This window comes from Bipolaris zeicola, assembly GCF_000523435.1.
Source record: "Bipolaris zeicola 26-R-13 unplaced genomic scaffold scaffold_116, whole genome shotgun sequence".
Taxonomy (NCBI): domain Eukaryota; kingdom Fungi; phylum Ascomycota; class Dothideomycetes; order Pleosporales; family Pleosporaceae; genus Bipolaris; species Bipolaris zeicola.
Window position 1 is genome coordinate 25,309 of NW_006912165.1, and position 17,714 is coordinate 43,022.

Genomic DNA, 17,714 nt, shown 5'->3' on the forward strand with positions numbered 1-17,714 from the left:
GAGAGGGCGTTCAAAAGAGGGGAGAAGAGAGGCAGCAGGATCACGAGTAATCTCTCGCACACAAAAAAAAGGCACCATCCAGTGCATATCTCCTCCCTTTATAAACCCCAGTGGAAAAGATCGGTGCCCATGGAGAAGTCCCCATGGTCCTCCTCATACGGCTGGAGTGACGTAATGTGGAGTCTCCATGGCACAGAGACAGCAAATTTTCTGGCTTGCGCGCATAGCGATACCGGGCCCCCTGCCAAAACAGTAAGCGCGAGTCTAAAGCCGGTTGTTGCAGGTTTGCCAATCGTCGTCCAGTAGTAGTAGAGATGGGCGTTGATAGACAAGCATCGGTCCGACGTCTTGGTGGAGCTTGGCTGCAAAGAAGCTTCTAGCGCCCCACATGAGGCTCTGCGATCCAACAAAGTTTTCGCCCGAGATATCCACCGATTGCACAAGAGGCAGGGTGTGCGTGTCCCCTCGTCTCGAACGTCATTCCCCGTGGAGTTTTGTTGGAGATTCCTGAGCTCGTGCAAGCAAAACCCCGCAAAGCTGGACATACAGTAGGTAAAGATAAGCATCGGGTAACATGCGGGAGTGGCGGACAACTAGCCTTTGCAACCAGTTCTCAACACCGTTCAACTGCCGGAGCCTCGACCGGCTTTACTTCAGTCAAAGCGTCAAAGCCATGACGTCGTTACGCCATTGGATGCGTCAACAAGCGGTGCGAATTGCCAAAAAGTAGCAACCCAGTTCGACGCACGTATCACCATCGGAATCGGAGGGCGGAGGAAACCCTGGTCAGTGAGGCTCTCTTCCTGGTTTACCACCGGGGTTTCGGCGTCCATACCGTTTATGGACGCAGCCGTAGAGAACGGGGGAAGGGAGTGTACCTAGCTCCAGTACACCGTCCGACATGTTCCGCTCCAGCCTCGCTTCCCCCAGCCTGGAGGCCTTGCAACAGTGCCGCTAGGCCCACTCTCCAGAAACCCCAGGGGCACCAGAGCCATGTGTTGGGACCACCTCGGGTAGAACCGGCCATGGAGTATGGAGAAACGAACGTATAGCATCCGACATTCTGTGAAGATCAAGGTGAGACAGTGGTCATCGGCGGCAGGATGAGCACCGTTACGAGTCAATTTCTACAGCTCCACCACCCATCAACATGAGTTGTACAGACCCCGACATGGGGCCACGCCCCACTATCGTCGAAGTCCAAGGTGCACCAACACACGAGCTACGAACAAGCACAAAGATCACAGCGCCAAAACCTCGGAACTGGGATTTGGTTCCCATTCAAACACACACCTACTAACTGCACGAATCGTCTTCACGAGTCAAGAAATACCGCTCACACATGTCCGATCTACTAGTTTCCTATTCCTTCCGTTACTATGTGCAGCTCCACTATGAAGTGGTACTCACTAACATCAGTCCATGACTCAGATATTGAGCGAGAGAATCATAACGATATTAGTTACTTCTGCAATGACTTCATTGGACGCGAGCGAAAAAAAAGGACAAATAACCCCCACTATCATTTCTTGGGCTTAAGTGAGGTGGGCCACCTTGCTTCTAAACAAAACTTTGCACCTACAACAGAGGGCTTGTACGAATGGTTACAAGAGACGATAGTGCTGTTGACGATGAACAGAGTACATTCATTTCCTTTGTTCAAAGTACCACGCAGTGAATCAATGTATTCACAAATCCCATTTGGAAGGTCCCCAGACGGAACAATAAAGAGATGCGTACTTTACACTCACAGGGTCAAGCTACCACCGTAAACCCCGCCATCACATACACCGACAACATCGCCGACAAGGCACGCAATATTGCATCAGCAGACTATCTATTTCATTCATCAAAAGTCGCTATACATTCATGCACGCTAAATACCCAACAAACACAACCATAGTCATCTCAGGTCTTCTCATCCTCAAACAACGCCATCACCACCCAAACCCCCCGTTAGGCCCTTCATTCTTCTCCCCAGCAAATCATCCTCTGAAGCCAAGCTGACTAGACTCTTTCTTCTACCGCGCTCACTCTTCCTTACTCTGCCCCTACCCCTTACATTCAAATCTCGTTCCTTTGCAGACTGGTTATTCTGCGGACTTCTCTTTCCCTTGTTCAGCACCGTCATTTCCAGCGGCCTATCCTCATCAATCGAGCTCGCAGTCCCCGTCCGACGATGGTGTCGCCCCCGTTGTGGCGATGTAAGCCCATCAATCGCATCCGCCAGCCCCACAGTACCGAAATAATCGCCTCCTCTCTCGCCTGGCCGTCTGACTGAAGCAAGCGGCGTGTACATGGGCGTTTCCAGCTCACCCTTTTCGGCATCTGCGTCAAAAGCCTCAGTAATCCATTTGCCGCAGCGATGGATGTACTTCCAGCCCTCAGGGAATACGCCTACGAATTGCAAGAAGCCGTGGCTGATGCCCGGGATGAGATCGACATTCACCCAGTTCTCTTCGTCGAACTCGCCACGAGCCCAGTCGAGACCAAGGTCTTTTGCTGCCACCCATTCGGCGCGCTTGGCCTGTCGTAGACGTCCGGCGAAGATGACTGTGTCGTCGACAAGTGGGTCGCGCTCACCGGTCAACATCCAGCACTTGGGGAATTTTGCTAGGAGAGACTCTGGTGCAAGCAACGGTGAAAGAAGAAAGTCGGTGCTAAAGTCTGGACGGTGATGTGGGCCTATGTACAGGATGATCATGGCACGCATCATTTCCGGCGTCAGAATGCGGTCGTTGAAGTATGAAATCATACTCGATGTTGCGAGACGGGTTTTAATGGTGGTTGTAGGAGGTGCTGGTTGCGGTGCACCTGGGGTAGGTGGCTGAGTCGCTAATGGCGTAGGTGGCATACTGTTGGTGCTTGCTGATGTTACCTGACCGGCGGCAGTGTTACCATTAGCGGCGGTATTGCTCATATCGATACGAGGAAGGGAGTGGCTGTCTATGCCAGTATGGGCAGCAGAAAGCCTGATCATCGTCTGGGCAGATTTGAGGGTGCGGGTGGAAGTTGCATTTGCACCATTGGTTATGCTTGGTTTCTTGGTATCATCATCGCTGTCCGTATCAGACCCATAAGGAGTGTTTGGCGCAAGGTGTCGGTAGTCGTCACTCTTATGTCGAAGAATGGGCCGATTTGTCTTCCTTACCCTTCGGTCGCGGATAAGGGCCATCTGCTCGTCAGACATCCAGTTTCCGATGTTCATGTCCAGCGCCGGATAGACCAGCACTACGCCAACAGGGGGTGGTAGAGCGCGCTCGCCCTGCCATCTTCGCGTTTCCGTCGATCCACTTTGTAGGACCATGAGCACCATACCCACAGCCAAGTTACCGCCTGCCGAATCACCACAAACGACAACTTTGGGTTCGAGTTCTCCCGATAGTCCCATACATGTCCCCCTCGAAGCCATGATCATATGATAGACATCATAGCACTCATTAAGCGCATATGGATACGGATGTTCAGGTGCCTTTTTGTAGTCCAGACTTAGCACGGGCAGACCGGTCTTACCAGCCCATCCCATGAGCTTATCATCGTGGTTCCTTGGATCCATAGCAACGAAGCCCCCACCAGGTATATCCAGCACAATCTTATCGTGCTTCTTGAGCGCGCTTCGTGGGCCGTTGAAATACAACCACGCAGTCACAGGCTCTTTGTACGAGCTTGCCCTTGGTCGTGGTATCCTGATTTTGCGCGGCGGGTAAACCATCAACCTCGGGCGCATCAAGCTGGTCAAGGCGCCAAGATACGGCGTCGTTCCTTTGTTCCACGCGACACGGAGGTGATCGACGGTGAGAGTAGCCCTAATCTTTCTCACCTTCTCGTCGGCCTGCTCCGCGCATATCATATAGTATATGCTAAACACAATCGACAGGAAGTCCCTCAGGCCTTTTCGCTTGATACGCATGGCGGACCAGAAGCCTGCATCCAGCGCCGTTGTAACCCATGTTGCGCGGAAGTAGGAGCGCGAGTAGAGACTTGCGAGTGGCTCGGGGCACTCGAGGCCGACAAGCTTGCCAAAGTTGCGAGCGACGTAGAGGTAGAGGAGCGTTACGAGGACCGATTGCCACACAGTCAGCTTCCTGGAGAGAAGGGCGGAAATACGGCGGACAATTGGGGGGCCATGGCGGTCGCCTCTGGAAAGGGAGGATTGTAAGCATGTGTTGTTTGTAAAACCACGTGAGTGCTTTACCTGTAGAGATAAAAGGACCAGAAAGATACTACTGCTAGCACTTGGATCTTTCGAAATTGCACTGACGGCCGCCCGAGTACATGATCTATCATGGCGCAAGCTCGTTCACTCTCGCTCGCACGGCGCTTCCCTTTTACAAAGCGCACTCGGATATTCTTATTCTGAACCTGTCAAACAAAGAGCTTGCCTCGTTCAGCGTCATGAAAGGCGTCAAAGTCGGGTCTCCACGGTTGTTGTTGCAGCGGCCAAGTCTTGCGTGAGCATGTGTGAATGCCAGAAATGTGGGAATCCGGGGTATGTTGCGGGCAGCACAACCTGGGGTAATAAAAGATGGGGGGAAGGGATTGTAACTACAACTAGTTGAGATCGGGGACGAAGGAGAGATGGGACAAAGACGGGCATGCTTTCAGCCCTTGGTCATCCATGTTTCTGAATAGGCGTCAAGGCCGTCGACAAGCGCGGCGCATTTGCTGCATGAGGCTCTGTGGTTGGGTGAGGGTTCGGCATGTGACAAGCTGTTGTGGATGCGTGCGTGCCATGTGAAAGCTGCGCTATGACATGTTCTCGGCTTTGGCAACAGTTTGTCCGAGGACTCGCGTCATATGCATGCCGGCGGGAGCCTTAGTCCGCCAGCCACGGCATTCCCCAGATCTCCATGTTCTTTTGTCTGCTGATTGCTATTTGTAGTAAGCAAAAGCACGTGAACTGAGTTTTAGCTATGCGACGAGTTGTATTAATATGGCATAGTATGCAACTGCTATGACAGGCAGAGGTACGAGAGGTTTGGAAATAGTAATGAACAAAGCGTGCGACGGAAACCCGTCATATATATAGTATATACCATGACTGTAGAAATTCCGGAGTATTATTAAAAGAAGAATAGGCATAGTAGTAAGACCGCCAAAACACCCCGAATCGCGTGCCAAGCTATGTACCATGAATGGGTTAAACACCTTGTGCGCAGCCCCAATTTAGGCCCCGTCACAAATGCGTCACAACTCTGACAGGGGGGCTTGCAACCAATGATCTCTTCAAAACCAGAGAAGCACTGTAACAAAGAATAGAAGAGGAAAAGAAAGAAAAGAAAAAAACATCCATCGTGCCTCACCAAACCTCATCTTCAACAAATGAAATCGTTGTCCGTACGTAGTATACGGAGGTCCAAGCAAGCAATCCTTACCTGATAGCCTTGATGCACTCCCCAACCTCAAACCCAACCCTCCTCAAATCGGGCTCGGTAAACTTCCCTTCCTTCTCCTTGAACACAGTGTAGCACCTGCTAGGATCGTCCATTTCAGGCTTTTGCCCGATCTGACCCTCCTTGGCATCGTAGCTCTTGACATACAGGGTGAGATCCGAGCCCACGGTTCCCCGCCAGAGCGTAGCCATCCACTGCCAATGATCCATTGCGCTATACGCGTCTTGAATGGGGATGCGGGACGCGTATACGACAGATGCATGGAGTTGGAAGGTAGGTAGGATGATGACGGGCTTTAGGGTCGCAGCGGGTGAGTCGCATAGCATTGCGGAGTCGTTGCGCGAGGTGGTGGTGTTGGTAGAAGCATCTTTGTCCGACATGATATCTTGGCAAGGGGAAGCGGCGGAAGAAGTAGTGGTGATATACTCAATCATCTCTTTGCTCTTGCCATGCCACTCCTTGATCAAGTCGAGATAATCGTCGAAAGTAACATCCTTGCCATCGTTGCCAGGAACTCTTGGTGGCTCGTTGATTTGGGGCTTGAACTCGCCTTGTTTGGCAAGGTGCTCGTTGAGCCATTCTGAAAGCTCCTTGACCGCAGCCAGATCGTCACCTTCGATAGCGATAATGGCGCCACGGCCTTCTTTACCAGATGGCATTCCCTCCCTGAGCTCCTTGTACGGAGGGGTTATGCGGCCAAGAAGCTTGATCTTGTTTCCGTACGCATAGGCGCTAAGAACTTCTTCTACGCTTTTAGGGCTGGAGCTGTGAGACGACGGTCCCACCTCCACTATCGAGAGCCTTCCATCACGAGGTGTGCGGGGAGGCGGCATGGTCGCGCTGTTCGGGGGCGAATACCGTATCTGAATGGGAGGTAAAGATTCGCGCCTGGCATACTGTGTCGAGGGAAAGTAGGGCCCATCTGCTCTGAGGCCGAGGGCAGGGTGTGGGTGTCCATATTCAAACCTTCGTTTCTTGTTCGGTGTAGAAGGGCTCGGGGCTGCTGAGTCGTCGCGTATCCCCGAAGTGACTCTCAATTTGAGGTGGTTGAGATTCGGAGGACCGTGACCCCGTGGGTGAACAGGTGACTCCATGCTAAGGTTGCCGATCACTGGTAGGTAGCGAGTTGTTGGTGTGATGCCTTCAGTGATATTAGGAGGGGGTAATATAGGGATACCAGAAGGGTCAAAATATGGACTAGTAGGCGTCTTGATACTGCGACCGCCACACCGTTGACAACGATATTTGTCAACAGTGGTATGCTGGCCAAAAGGATTCAGAGGCGATGAACCGGATTTGCCTATTCGACGCGGCTGATATCGGTAATCAGGATACTGTTCCTGGTGCCTAGCTTTCTCCTCCTAAACAGCATCAACATGAAGATCTGTAACAAGAAAAAGTTGCAATACTAACCTGTGCGAGGTCTTGCCAGATCTTCTTGCGCTCTTCAGGTTCAGTCTTCCACTGTTCACCAATGATCTTGGAAATGTCAGGGTTGTTGAGACCAGGGTTGCGTGCAATGATAGCCTGCTGGTGGTGCTGCCGATAGAGGATAAATGCTGTAAAGGGTGGTCAGCAGACTGCGCAAGCATCTTCTACAAACAAAGCAGTATTCTTTGTTCTGACTCGGACTCCGGATTATGACGATATAGTTGGAAGATAGACCGCTGCGAGACAAAGAGACATCTAAAACCCACCATTCCTGGGCCGGGGTATCTTTGGTTCTGGCTGACAGAGACAGACGTGGCCTACGAAGTCCGGAGACCCAGCAGTTGTTGATGTGGCACTCGGAGGTGGCTTCTCATCTGTCGGACTGCCAGATTCCTCGCTCTCAGATGCTTCCACAAGGCAAGCATGCCTTTTCCTTGTAGACCGAGGAGACGATGTGCCAGTCGGTGATGGATCGTCCTCGTAGTTGCGCTCGGTGGTAAGATTAGGCATTGAATTGGAGCGTGTCTCTTGGATCCGACTACTCTTGCGCAAACTCTGTGGGGGCTTCGCGGCATCTATAGGGGACTGTGGACAAATATGTTCCGTTTGCATTGTGGATTTGACGTAGCGCCTTGGAATGTTGAAGAAAGTTGCGGCGGAGAGTGGAAGTGAAGACGGAGGAGGTGAAGTCCGAACAATCGGTGGCAGCACTAGACTTGCTAACATTTTTTGGGTATTAACAACAAGATAGCTACGCTAATGAGCCTCCTCAAGGAAAGCCACGATTCATTGTCCCGCTTCTCAATGAGTACGGAGGCAACGAATTGGATCGACTACGCAATATTCTAGGTTTCTTTAAATGCACTATGCGACATGCGGACGCGTAGCTGTTCCGATCCAGTAAGATGATTGTTCCAGTCAAATGTAGTTGACCTCTGTTGGGAGTTTCTTTGTTCTCCAGTGTCCAAAAGCGGCAAAGGCCCTGTCCACCAATTCGCGAGACATCGCGGCACGCCTGCAGCCGCCATGCAAGGGATGATAACAATGTAACCCGCTCTTTGTCGGTAATTACCAAGTGACGCGGTCTCGGGAGATGTATAGAGATACTGCATATCGAGCCAACACACTATGCTACAAGCGGAGTGCAATATGTGCAGTGTCGCTGAGTATCAAGCACCGTTGTAGGGGCTTGGTCAAGTTTTAAAGAAGTGTCTTTAATGTCAATCCCTGGGACCCGGGACGCACCCCGAGATAAGACGGTTTTGCACTTCGGACCCTTGGAAAAGCAAACGCGCCAGTCAATAAAACCGTATTTAATATGCATAAGTCTGTACTACTACTAATTTAGTAGAGCAACCTCTAATTAAGCTTTCTTCGAATTTAAATATATCGCTAATTCTTTTCCTTAAGGGAATTTGTTTCCTCTTTACGATTAAACCTCTACCTAAAGGTAATTTTATATTTTTGTCATATATCTAGATATCTACAAAAGCAGCGCAAGCGTAAAAGAATCACAACAAGCAGTTCACTATAGACGCAAGGTACTTCAAACGCATGGCAGCTCTCTCTCTAGCTATTCCTCGTTATCGCATTCACTACGCTTAACCCTAGTTCAGTGTCTGGGCCAGCTGCTCCACAGAGGCCTGACAGGTATGCTGAAACCTTCTACAGGTAGTTTAACGTGCGTTCCCGGCACGTAAGGGACGGGCGTTATTTACAGAATGTTGGAGTATTTGGTATGAGTTCATTTGATTAGATAATGTTCCTCTTCTAAAGTTTAGCTATTTCATGAAGGAAACATTAGGATACTCTTTTTAAGAAAACAATGTGAAATATCATTGCTGGGTTCAGATTTGACCCATTTGGTGCCCAACTACTATATTAGTAAATCAACATAGTGTAACTATTAAGCAACACTAACTAGCCTTTAGGATTATTAGCGAAGGCTGTTCTTTTTATTAAGATCTGGATATGAAACATTCGCTTCAGTTAAGATTAGGGGGATATATTTCTGGTGGATTCTGTGCATAGCGAACTATTAGGCCGGGATACATTACTTCTCCGGGTAGGACGCAGTTCTAAAGTGAATAAATAGTTAATTTATATAATTCTATTAAAAGAAGTATTTTCTACTAAAATGAATTAATTAGATAACTTTACTTATGTAGAAACAATCCACTCCTGTAAAAAGAGCTAGAGCAGCCAATATTCTGATCTTATAATGTATCTTCAATCATAGTTAAAGAGATTTTAGGTCAACAATATTTAATAAGGTCGTTAGAGATACAAACTTGGATTACTAAATGACTTTGTAGATGTAAGTCTTGGGGACACTTTATACTTGTCTTTTTTTCGAAGCCCCTATTAACTGGAACATACTACATATACGCTATGGTCTATAATCGGGTAATCAAAGGTTATTCATTTTCTTCAAGGTTCTAAATACGAGAAAAATGTCCAGTTACGTTCAAAGTTGACTCATCTAATACCCGTTACAGAGAGGTAAACACTAACGGCGGTGTAACACTGACTAGAAAGAAAACTCTAATCAATTGTAGACCAGGGGAGGGCCGATACAGGTACAATGCCGCTGTATTATTTCTTAGTATAGCGACGGCATCGGCGTCTTCATGTAGCGCAAACAGCGCTGGCAGCCAAGGTCGCGTTGCGCTCGGAAGACTACGATCGCTTGATCTCAAAGTACCTCCCGTCTGTCTCGAAACGGGGTGCGTCTTGTGTCTTAGGAATGAACGTTGATACAGCTTGCTAGTATCCGGGAGGAAATTTGAGTGTGAAGTGCTCAGCCTCTTGTTTCTCAGGTTTCTCCTTGTCGTCGGAGCCCTGCGTCTGTTGCTCCCGGTCCACAGATTGGTTTCCGCGGATGAGGCTGACGGCTTGATTCCCTATTAGTGTGTGGGCCGGACCGCTGAGTTGAACGTCATCCCTTTTATTTGGTCAGCTTGAGACAGTGCGTTTGTGTTGTGAGTGACCCACCAAAATAGGTGCTCAGCTGGCGTGGAGCATTTTTGAACGTCGGATGCTTGCAGACTGCCCGCACTTCCCCGCTGCGAAGCTAGACATGGTTGCTCAATGTGCTCAAAAAGAGGCGTTTGTTTGCCAACACCAAACGCATCCGAGAGTTGTTTCGAGTGAAGTTGCTTGGCCCGGACCTCTTGCATGATCGCCTCGTTCGCCTCTGGCATGTACACTATACCGTTCTTCCAATTCTTCGCAGTCCGATGCAAAACCAGATTCCAATAAGACCACAAGAAGATGAGTCGGTGCTGATTCTCCGCGAATTGGGCCTCGCGCAAAGCTTTCTTCTTCATCTGGAACCGAGGTAGGAAACTAACGTCAATCATCTTCGGGATGACGACCTTGGGTGGGAAAGGGGCGTCTGCAGCCAACACATCAAGTTGGTGAAATAATGATGTGATGCTTTTATCAATTGCGTACATTGCAATACTCTTCTCCAGTGTCGAGTACTCCAGAAGGTCCCAGAGGCCAAAGTAGACTGCGAAGAATGTCCACTCATCCTCTTTACGTAGGCGTTGCGGGATGAGCTGTCTTCCTTTGTTGTATGCGACAAACTGCTCCACTTGTGCCTTGAAGTCAAACGACATGACAGCGCTACTATTGCTTTCTGAGCCCATGGCTTCCACATAGACTGCAGCGTCAACCAAAGCACCAGTCTGTGCCCCATCAGCCGCCGTTGGCACTGAATGTGCGAAGTTGTCAACAGTATCACATTCGAGCTATAGTTTGTGTCAGGCCACGACTTCTTCAGAACATGTGGCACTTACCTCTTTGCATAATGTCTCTACCCACAAATCGCCTCGATCCGCGTCGCGAGCAGCGATAGCAGATAACGCTGGCGACGAGACACGGTAACTGCCAGTGTCGGACCAATCATTGCCAAACACCACGATGCGATGCGCACTTTCACGCCATACGGTATGTACAGTTTCCTCAAAGCCGGCTGAGTTCATCCAAGTGATGTACAAAATCGTGAAAATAGCAAGGGCAGCACATACGTGCAGCCTTGACACGAACCGCATTGTGTCGCCGATCAACCCCTGGAAGTAGATGAGAGACCGAGGCAGTAGGGTATTGACGATGCGAGGTGTCTAAGGAGATCCAGGTCGAAGACAATGTTTTGTCGAGAGATAGGCTGCTGTACGCGGCAATAAGCAACGCCATTGCAGCCAGCGAGCAAGCAGCATGACGCGTCGGTGCAGAACGAGTCTTGCTGTGGATATCGACCCCGGACGAACAGGGGTCACAAGCACGATCCTACAACCAAAAGTGGGCATGTGTCGCGTGTGTAGCAACAGTCTCAGCGCTACCAAGGCATGCTTGCTGTCAGTCAATGAACATGCTCACAGCCTGGGCGATTCGCCACCCACCCCTGTTCTCAGATCAGACTCCTGAGCCATTGCTAATGCTCCAATACCATGTATAGACGTTGTGCGCTTCAGGCCACAATCAATAAGACATCGGTAGCTTGCACGCGTGGTTGGTGCGGGTTGCTCGGCATCAAGGCCCACTTTGTGGCGTAATCTGTGGGGCGTACGCCTTGAATCCTTACGTATATATCCATAACGGGCAGAGATGAGTGGAGGAAACACCATGCGAAGCCACTTATGCCAGGCACGCTACGCTGCTAAAACTCAATGCGCCATCCTGTCTGCTGTGCAAGACCCGGTTAGCCATAACGCCAGCCATCACCCCGCTTGTACCGTTCGCTCTTCACTGAACTTCAGAATCGAAAACCTTTTCATAAGGAAATCTCGCGTTGCTCCCGCATCACCAATCCATTGTGCAACCACAAATGCCTTTTCCGCCCACCTCTTGGCCTTTTCATCGTCCTCCTGCACATAGTAGTCGATTGCGCGATTGAATGCGGTGGTCGCTAGCCACTCCAACTCCGTCTTGGGATAGCGCTCGGTTTCCTTGGTCATCTTGTTAGCCAAGTCTGCAGTATCTTCATCTCTGCATGATCTCAAAGTACTGGTGGCATGCCTAACATTAGGGTGGTAGTGATAGGCTATTATCGCAACGGGTGCAGAAGAGTATAGTGACAGTACTAGGAAACTGGAGACTCACGCTCTGCTTTGTCGCCGCGATATGTGTAACTTGGTCGATGCATCTGAGACTAGATTCATCATCAAACGGAAGTGAGAGGCTGAAAAGGCATCGGAGCCATCGAGATAATCTTGGCATATCGCTACCTGGTTGTCGGCTAACCAGATTGACGATCTTCTGGAGAACAGATAGTACTTCTGTAGGGTTCATTAGCCTAGCTCTGACAATGTTTCTTTATAGTCGGCTCACTTTTCTGGTACTTGACGTCTAGTTCTGCCTGTACAATGCACTGATGGATGACCAAAGTAAGGTCGGCCAATGTTTCGTAATGATCTGGGTTCTTATATACCCAGCATTGATCAAAGAGCTCGTCAAGCTCATCCCATTTCCGAAGTTTTAGTGCAGCTTCAAGTTCCAACTTGACAACCTGGAAGTGTTTCGAGATTATGTCGGCTTTAGCAGACTGACCGAGCCCATTCATGGTTTCTGATACGGCGCGTCGGAAGTTCTGACTATGTTTGCGAACCTCCAAGTACTGTTGGGCCTATGCATGTCGTCATTGTCGATCTAATCTTCAGACGTACACTGAGTAAAACTTACATTTTGCTCAACATTATCCTCCGCACGCGCCAAAGTAATCCAAGTACAAGCAGCGAGAAACTCACAGAAGAGCAACCGAAGACTTAGATCGCTACTCGTGTTTGAGCTGCCTTTTTCTTTGAGTAGTTTGATGAACTAAGGGTCGTCAATATCTTCTTTTCACATGATGACGGACTGTACTGACCTCTACACAGCAATCAAGGAGCCTGATGAGGTGTGCTGGGGGCATTTCAGCACAATATTTTAGTGATAGATTGTAAGAGTTCTTAGAGAACCATTGGAACTCTACATCCGTGAACAGCTCTTTGGCAGGAGTGCTTGGCCTAGTTCGAGATGCCTTGGCTTGATCACAGGCTTGCTAGTGTTAAATGAGAGTCTTTACATCAATTGTTCTCACATACCTGCTTCGAATGACTCACAAAGCTGGTCTAGAATTTCCGTATCGATTTTACCATCGTTGATGAGTTCAGATTGCAGCATACGCGTAGTTGATCTGCTAATGTAAGAAGCTGCAAGCCTTTTCGGAGTAGAAGACTGACCGCAGAAGTGCAGGTAAATGTATACCTGTTGTAGCACCATTCTGGTATTTGTCGAGAACGTTTCGTAGGGCATTGATCGCTTGTCTCTTATTTCCTGCTCTCTGGGCTTCCATCACACAAGCATAAAGAAGTGTCGCGTCCTTAGCAGAACTTCGACAGATATTATTCAAGCATTCAGCAGCTACATCATCAGTAAAGGAAGTGATCACCGCTAATAAATCACTTACCAAAATCTGCATCTCCGCTTTGTAATGCTACCTTGTACATCAGATACCGTGTCACTGGTTCATCTCTACCAGTTTCAGTCATCCGAGCGTATGCACTCCTAGCCGCCTCGTAGTCTCGGCGAGTGAGAGCGCACTGGATGATCTTCCTACACTTTGTGAATATCTTAATAAGTAACAAAAACGATCTGTAGTACCTTGACACTTTGGCTTGATTCTGTACCCCGGCCTTCTCGAATATAGGATGAAGGCACATGTGGCACCATGCTTCGGCCATTTTGTGTTTCTCTTGACCTGCTGCCAATTCCACACACTTCCATAGTAACTGCATGTTCAGATCAATGATAGGTTCAGTAGTGGAGACATGTAGAGCCTACCGTTTGCGCGGCATGTGTAGCAGGCGCAGAGATTGGAGTTGGCAAATTTTGTGAGACGACGTCGAAGCGATACTGCAGTTTCTCAAGTACGTTCTCAGAGAAGTTTCTAGTGGTACCAATCCAGATCCGTGTGATGATAGCTTTCTCAATCCATTGTTGATTTTCTTCTCGGAAGAGGCGTATATCTATCAAGTCATCGAGTGCCTTGATGGCTGTAGCATTGCTTCATGAAGTCAGTGATTGAATACACATGTCAGATCGAGTGCGCACTCGTGTTCATTTAGTTTTTGTATGTGATGCATGAGTCTACTAGGAATTAGCTAGATCCATGGGTATGCAAATTAACCAGGCATCGTTCGGGTCACATACGCCTTGAAATTTGTTTCACTGAGAACGATGGTACGAATCATACGTAGAAGAACTGTCATTTTTAGCAATTCGATTTTGGAAAATTCCGGGGCCTTACCATTGTAGAACTCGGTAGTATCAATCTTTTCAGTTTCGGAAAGTAACTCAAGTTTTAGCAGCAAGACTCCCATCTTATCTCCGAAGTCCTAGAACCTTCTTAGGGCCATATCAGAACAGGCGATAGATAGATCTTACAGTCTCCATTAGCTTCACCATCTGCCATGCCTTGTCTTGCGTCTCGGGTGTCTCTATTTTCATGTATGCCTGGACTAGCGCATATATCAGCTGGAGTTTCACAAGAGCTGTTCTAGATTGTACCAGTGGCTTGCATGATGCTAAGTCTCAGCTCTCCTACTTCCGGACTGAGCATCTCCAGGTCTTGTCCGTCAAAGATGTCGTGTGCTCGTTCCAGCCACCGAGACGCCAAATTGTAATCGCGCTTCGTTAAAGCACCTTTTCCGATTTCATAAAGTAGGTCTGCGAGGATTTCGGCTGTTGTAGGTGCGAGTGTTGTTATGAGCTGCTTGCATTTGATGAGCAAGTGCTCTGCGGTATCCATGCGATCTTGACGCCATGCCTGTAACATAGTGAGCTATACCTAGCAACTGCAAAGGAGTTCACTTTGAACACAGCTGAGATTACTCACCAAGGTCATTCGAACTGCAAAGTACTGAGCTCTTAAGTCATCTGCAAGCTCCTTCTCCTCTCTACGCTTGTCTTCGCCTTCTTGACTCAGGACATCTTGATAGTCCGCAGCACGTTCAAGCACTTTAGTCGCTGTGGTCAACTCATCACCTTGGATACACACCCTAGCTGCTTTCAGCGCGACCTTCATAAGACGGATGCAGTTCTTGCGCTGGCGGTGTTTTGTATCGTGACCACCGGCGGAGTCGAGAAGCAAGAACGAGAAGGCGCGCAGGAGAGACAGAGTACGCTTTCGGTTAGCAGTAATATCACTGGATCGAATAGTCACATCTGTTTCGTCGCGTCGCAGTCTTATTGTCAGGTTCCATAGCTCGGTGCCAAGCCGGTCAAGCTCCTCTTGCTTCGCGAGGACTGTAGAGGAGGCTTGGAGGGGCAGGGTGCGAATATGAGACTGTAGATCATCTGCAATTGTAGTATCGTCACCGCCTTCGACCCTCTGGATGAGTGCTGTGGCGAAAGCTATGCACTCGTGAGTGCTCTATTCAATCAGCTTTGATCATTATACTCACCGAGTACTGCTTTGAGCTTATTTTCGCGCTCTGCTTTTGCTATAGACTGGAACGACGGCATGACTGCACATGGTCAATAGAACATGCGGTGTGATGAAAGAGGATGATGGGGAAGGTAGTAAGGTAGTAAGGCTGGCAGGATGTGACTCTCACTTGGAAGCTAGCTGTGCGATCACGAGGAAGGTACGGTTCACGTCCACAGCACAAGCTTTGTTTTGAAAAACAGAAAGAACTAGAATACAAGGAGCCCAAACGCATCACTAAAGTCAGATATGGATATCTTTCGCACCTGCAATCACACCACCACATATGCACGCAACCCTCCAGTCAATTAATCCATGAAACGTATGTTATGTGTCACATCATATGCGCGCAATCTCCACAACTCAGCAGCTCCATCGTACAGTTTTGAATACAGAAATCATACCAAAGTACTATGACGCAGGTAACGGGCCAGAGGTAGCCTCGGTTATAGGAAGAAAGTTGCCGACAATCAGCGCGGGTCTAATGATTGTCAGTATAGAATATTGTAGAAAGGGTACATATACTCACATGTTCCACGCATCTCGTTTGACAGTGAATGAGAAACAGCAACGTATTTCGGGATCCTTGGAGTTCGGATCAGGATTTTTCAGCGAGCAGCTCGTCAGAATAGCTTTCTGAGTGTGATCGAATGCGATTGCACCAAACTTTTCCCAGTATGATACCAAGGATGGCTCAGCAATGATCTCATGTAAAGCAATGTTACCCTTGATGTGTCAGTACCTATCGACTCAGTGGGGATAAATAAGAAACCTACGTCTCGTAGCTTTGACATTGGTACGTGAATGAGCCGTGCCATTTCCTTGTTGCCTCGGTAAATCTCGCCTGTTCTTCGCCAACAACAAGCTGGAATAGCCATGCTCGCAAACACACGATCGTACTCCATCAAGCTCTTATCGAACCACATCTCGATACGCACCAAGTCTACATCGGTCAGACTCTGCATCCGTTCTCGAAACTTTGGACGGAAGCGATCGAGTTGGCGTAATACTCTGACGCGGGATATTTGCTGCAGATTCTGCTCCATGTACTGGTTGAGTCTTGCGTAACCCTTAACATAGTTGAAGGGCTTCAATAGTCCTGCATCTACTTTTGCCTTGAGTAGTTTGTTCATACGCTCTTCCGGGCTATCCGATCCGGCCGGGTCAGCGGCTGTTATGAGGTATCTCTCTCTTGCTTTGTCAATAGGCACCCCGCCTGCGGATCGTTGTGCTGTATTAGCAGCAGCATTCTGCGCAGGTGGTGGAAGCAGCTGTTGTTGCCTTGATCCAGTAGGATTGAAGGTAGAGTTGCTGTTTAGAGAGCCCATTGGATTCATAAGAGAAGCGTCAGAAAAAAGAGAATGAAAGTCATTGCCTCCGTAGAAAGCACCGTCGTCCATGAGGCTGTTGTTGAGAAAGTCGTTGAGCAGGTTATACTCATTGCTCACTTCTGAGGTATTGAACATATACGAAGGATGGAAGTGCATGTCCTGAAAGTTGTTCTGTGACGATGAAAGCAAGCCATCATAGTTCCCAACTTTAAGGCTGTCAGTGACGATGAGAGCTTGGGGCTGAAAGAAGTGTGACTTACAGGGCTGATTACTAGCCGTCAAAGCAGGCGGCTGTGGCGCGGATACGGGGTCGGATTGAGTACCTGATGCCGTGCTTGCATCTCCATTGGGGGGCAGTTGATGCGGTGCCAGGTTGAGTCCGGCATCTGGAGCAGTGGGCTGCTGGAGAGTGGCGGCTGGTGCTGCTTCGGACGTGGCGGGTTCGATTTGAGGAGGCTGGCTCTGTCCTTCGCCATTGTCTGGCTCGGACTTGGCCTTCTTGACACCTTCTCGAGGCTCATCACGACACAGATGGCCAATGTTTCGCTTGACACAGCGTGTGCATGGTCGTTCCTATGCTCGCATAAGTCTAACCGTGCCTACAAAACATGAAGAAGATGGTGATGAGTATACTCACGAGATCACAGGTCATGTGCTGGTTGGCATGTGGTCAGCAAGCAGTAATAATTGTCGTACACGCATCAAAGTGCCATGTGTCAAATGCTGGTGTACTGGCTATGGCTTACCGAACGTCTGCAGTAGATGCATGCTACATTGGAGCGTCAAAAGTCAGCAGGGCTGTGGAGACGGGTGGAGATGCACTGCATTCAAGGCCTACCATGATTGACCTTTCTTCGCTTTTTCGAGGTCTTTGCAGGCGCCTCGGGGCCGGTCGCATTGGCCTTGGTCTTTGAAGGAGAGGCGCTCTTTGGCGCATTTTGTTCGGAAGCAACATTGGCCTTGTCAGCCTCACCGTGTTCCGTCATGGCGACTGGAGAAGATCCATTGGATCGTCGTGCAGCTTCCGTCATCCAGTACGGTAAGTGGGTGGGTCGAAGCCGGATGCTTTTCTTGGAGATGCGCGGGCTT

General features: G+C 49.1%; 4 protein-coding genes across 4 annotated transcripts; all 4 read right to left on the reverse strand.

The window, feature by feature from the left end:
• Window positions 1-40: 40 nt before the first annotated feature.
• COCCADRAFT_100598 (uncharacterized protein) lies at window positions 41-4,287 on the reverse strand (the record flags this gene model as incomplete). Its single annotated transcript, XM_007715790.1, has 5 exons — window positions 41-362; window positions 433-537; window positions 1,307-1,313; window positions 2,035-4,139; window positions 4,196-4,287. 5 exons carry the CDS (start codon window positions 4,285-4,287, stop codon window positions 41-43), a joined length of 2,631 nt encoding a protein of 876 aa, XP_007713980.1.
• Window positions 4,288-5,371: 1,084 nt separating this feature from the next.
• On the reverse strand, window positions 5,372-10,882 carry COCCADRAFT_38231 (uncharacterized protein; the record flags this gene model as incomplete). The annotated part of the gene is made up of 5 exons (XM_007715791.1): window positions 5,372-6,754; window positions 6,807-6,952; window positions 7,091-7,455; window positions 9,819-10,579; window positions 10,628-10,882. 5 exons carry the CDS (start codon window positions 10,880-10,882, stop codon window positions 5,372-5,374), a joined length of 2,910 nt encoding a protein of 969 aa, XP_007713981.1.
• A 666-nt stretch (window positions 10,883-11,548) lies between these two features.
• COCCADRAFT_100558 (uncharacterized protein) lies at window positions 11,549-15,332 on the reverse strand (the record flags this gene model as incomplete). Its single annotated transcript, XM_007715792.1, has 17 exons — window positions 11,549-11,776; window positions 11,931-12,106; window positions 12,159-12,453; window positions 12,510-12,644; window positions 12,694-12,863; window positions 12,911-13,005; window positions 13,049-13,229; window positions 13,276-13,421; window positions 13,470-13,597; window positions 13,650-13,872; window positions 13,920-13,955; window positions 14,019-14,070; window positions 14,116-14,203; window positions 14,253-14,326; window positions 14,376-14,634; window positions 14,704-15,221; window positions 15,272-15,332. 17 exons carry the CDS (start codon window positions 15,330-15,332, stop codon window positions 11,549-11,551), a joined length of 2,865 nt encoding a protein of 954 aa, XP_007713982.1.
• A 373-nt stretch (window positions 15,333-15,705) lies between these two features.
• On the reverse strand, window positions 15,706-17,611 carry COCCADRAFT_100608 (uncharacterized protein; the record flags this gene model as incomplete). Its single annotated transcript, XM_007715793.1, has 6 exons — window positions 15,706-15,775; window positions 15,824-16,020; window positions 16,071-17,198; window positions 17,263-17,280; window positions 17,372-17,394; window positions 17,464-17,611. 6 exons carry the CDS (start codon window positions 17,609-17,611, stop codon window positions 15,706-15,708), a joined length of 1,584 nt encoding a protein of 527 aa, XP_007713983.1.
• Between the last annotated feature and the right edge of the window lie 103 nt (window positions 17,612-17,714).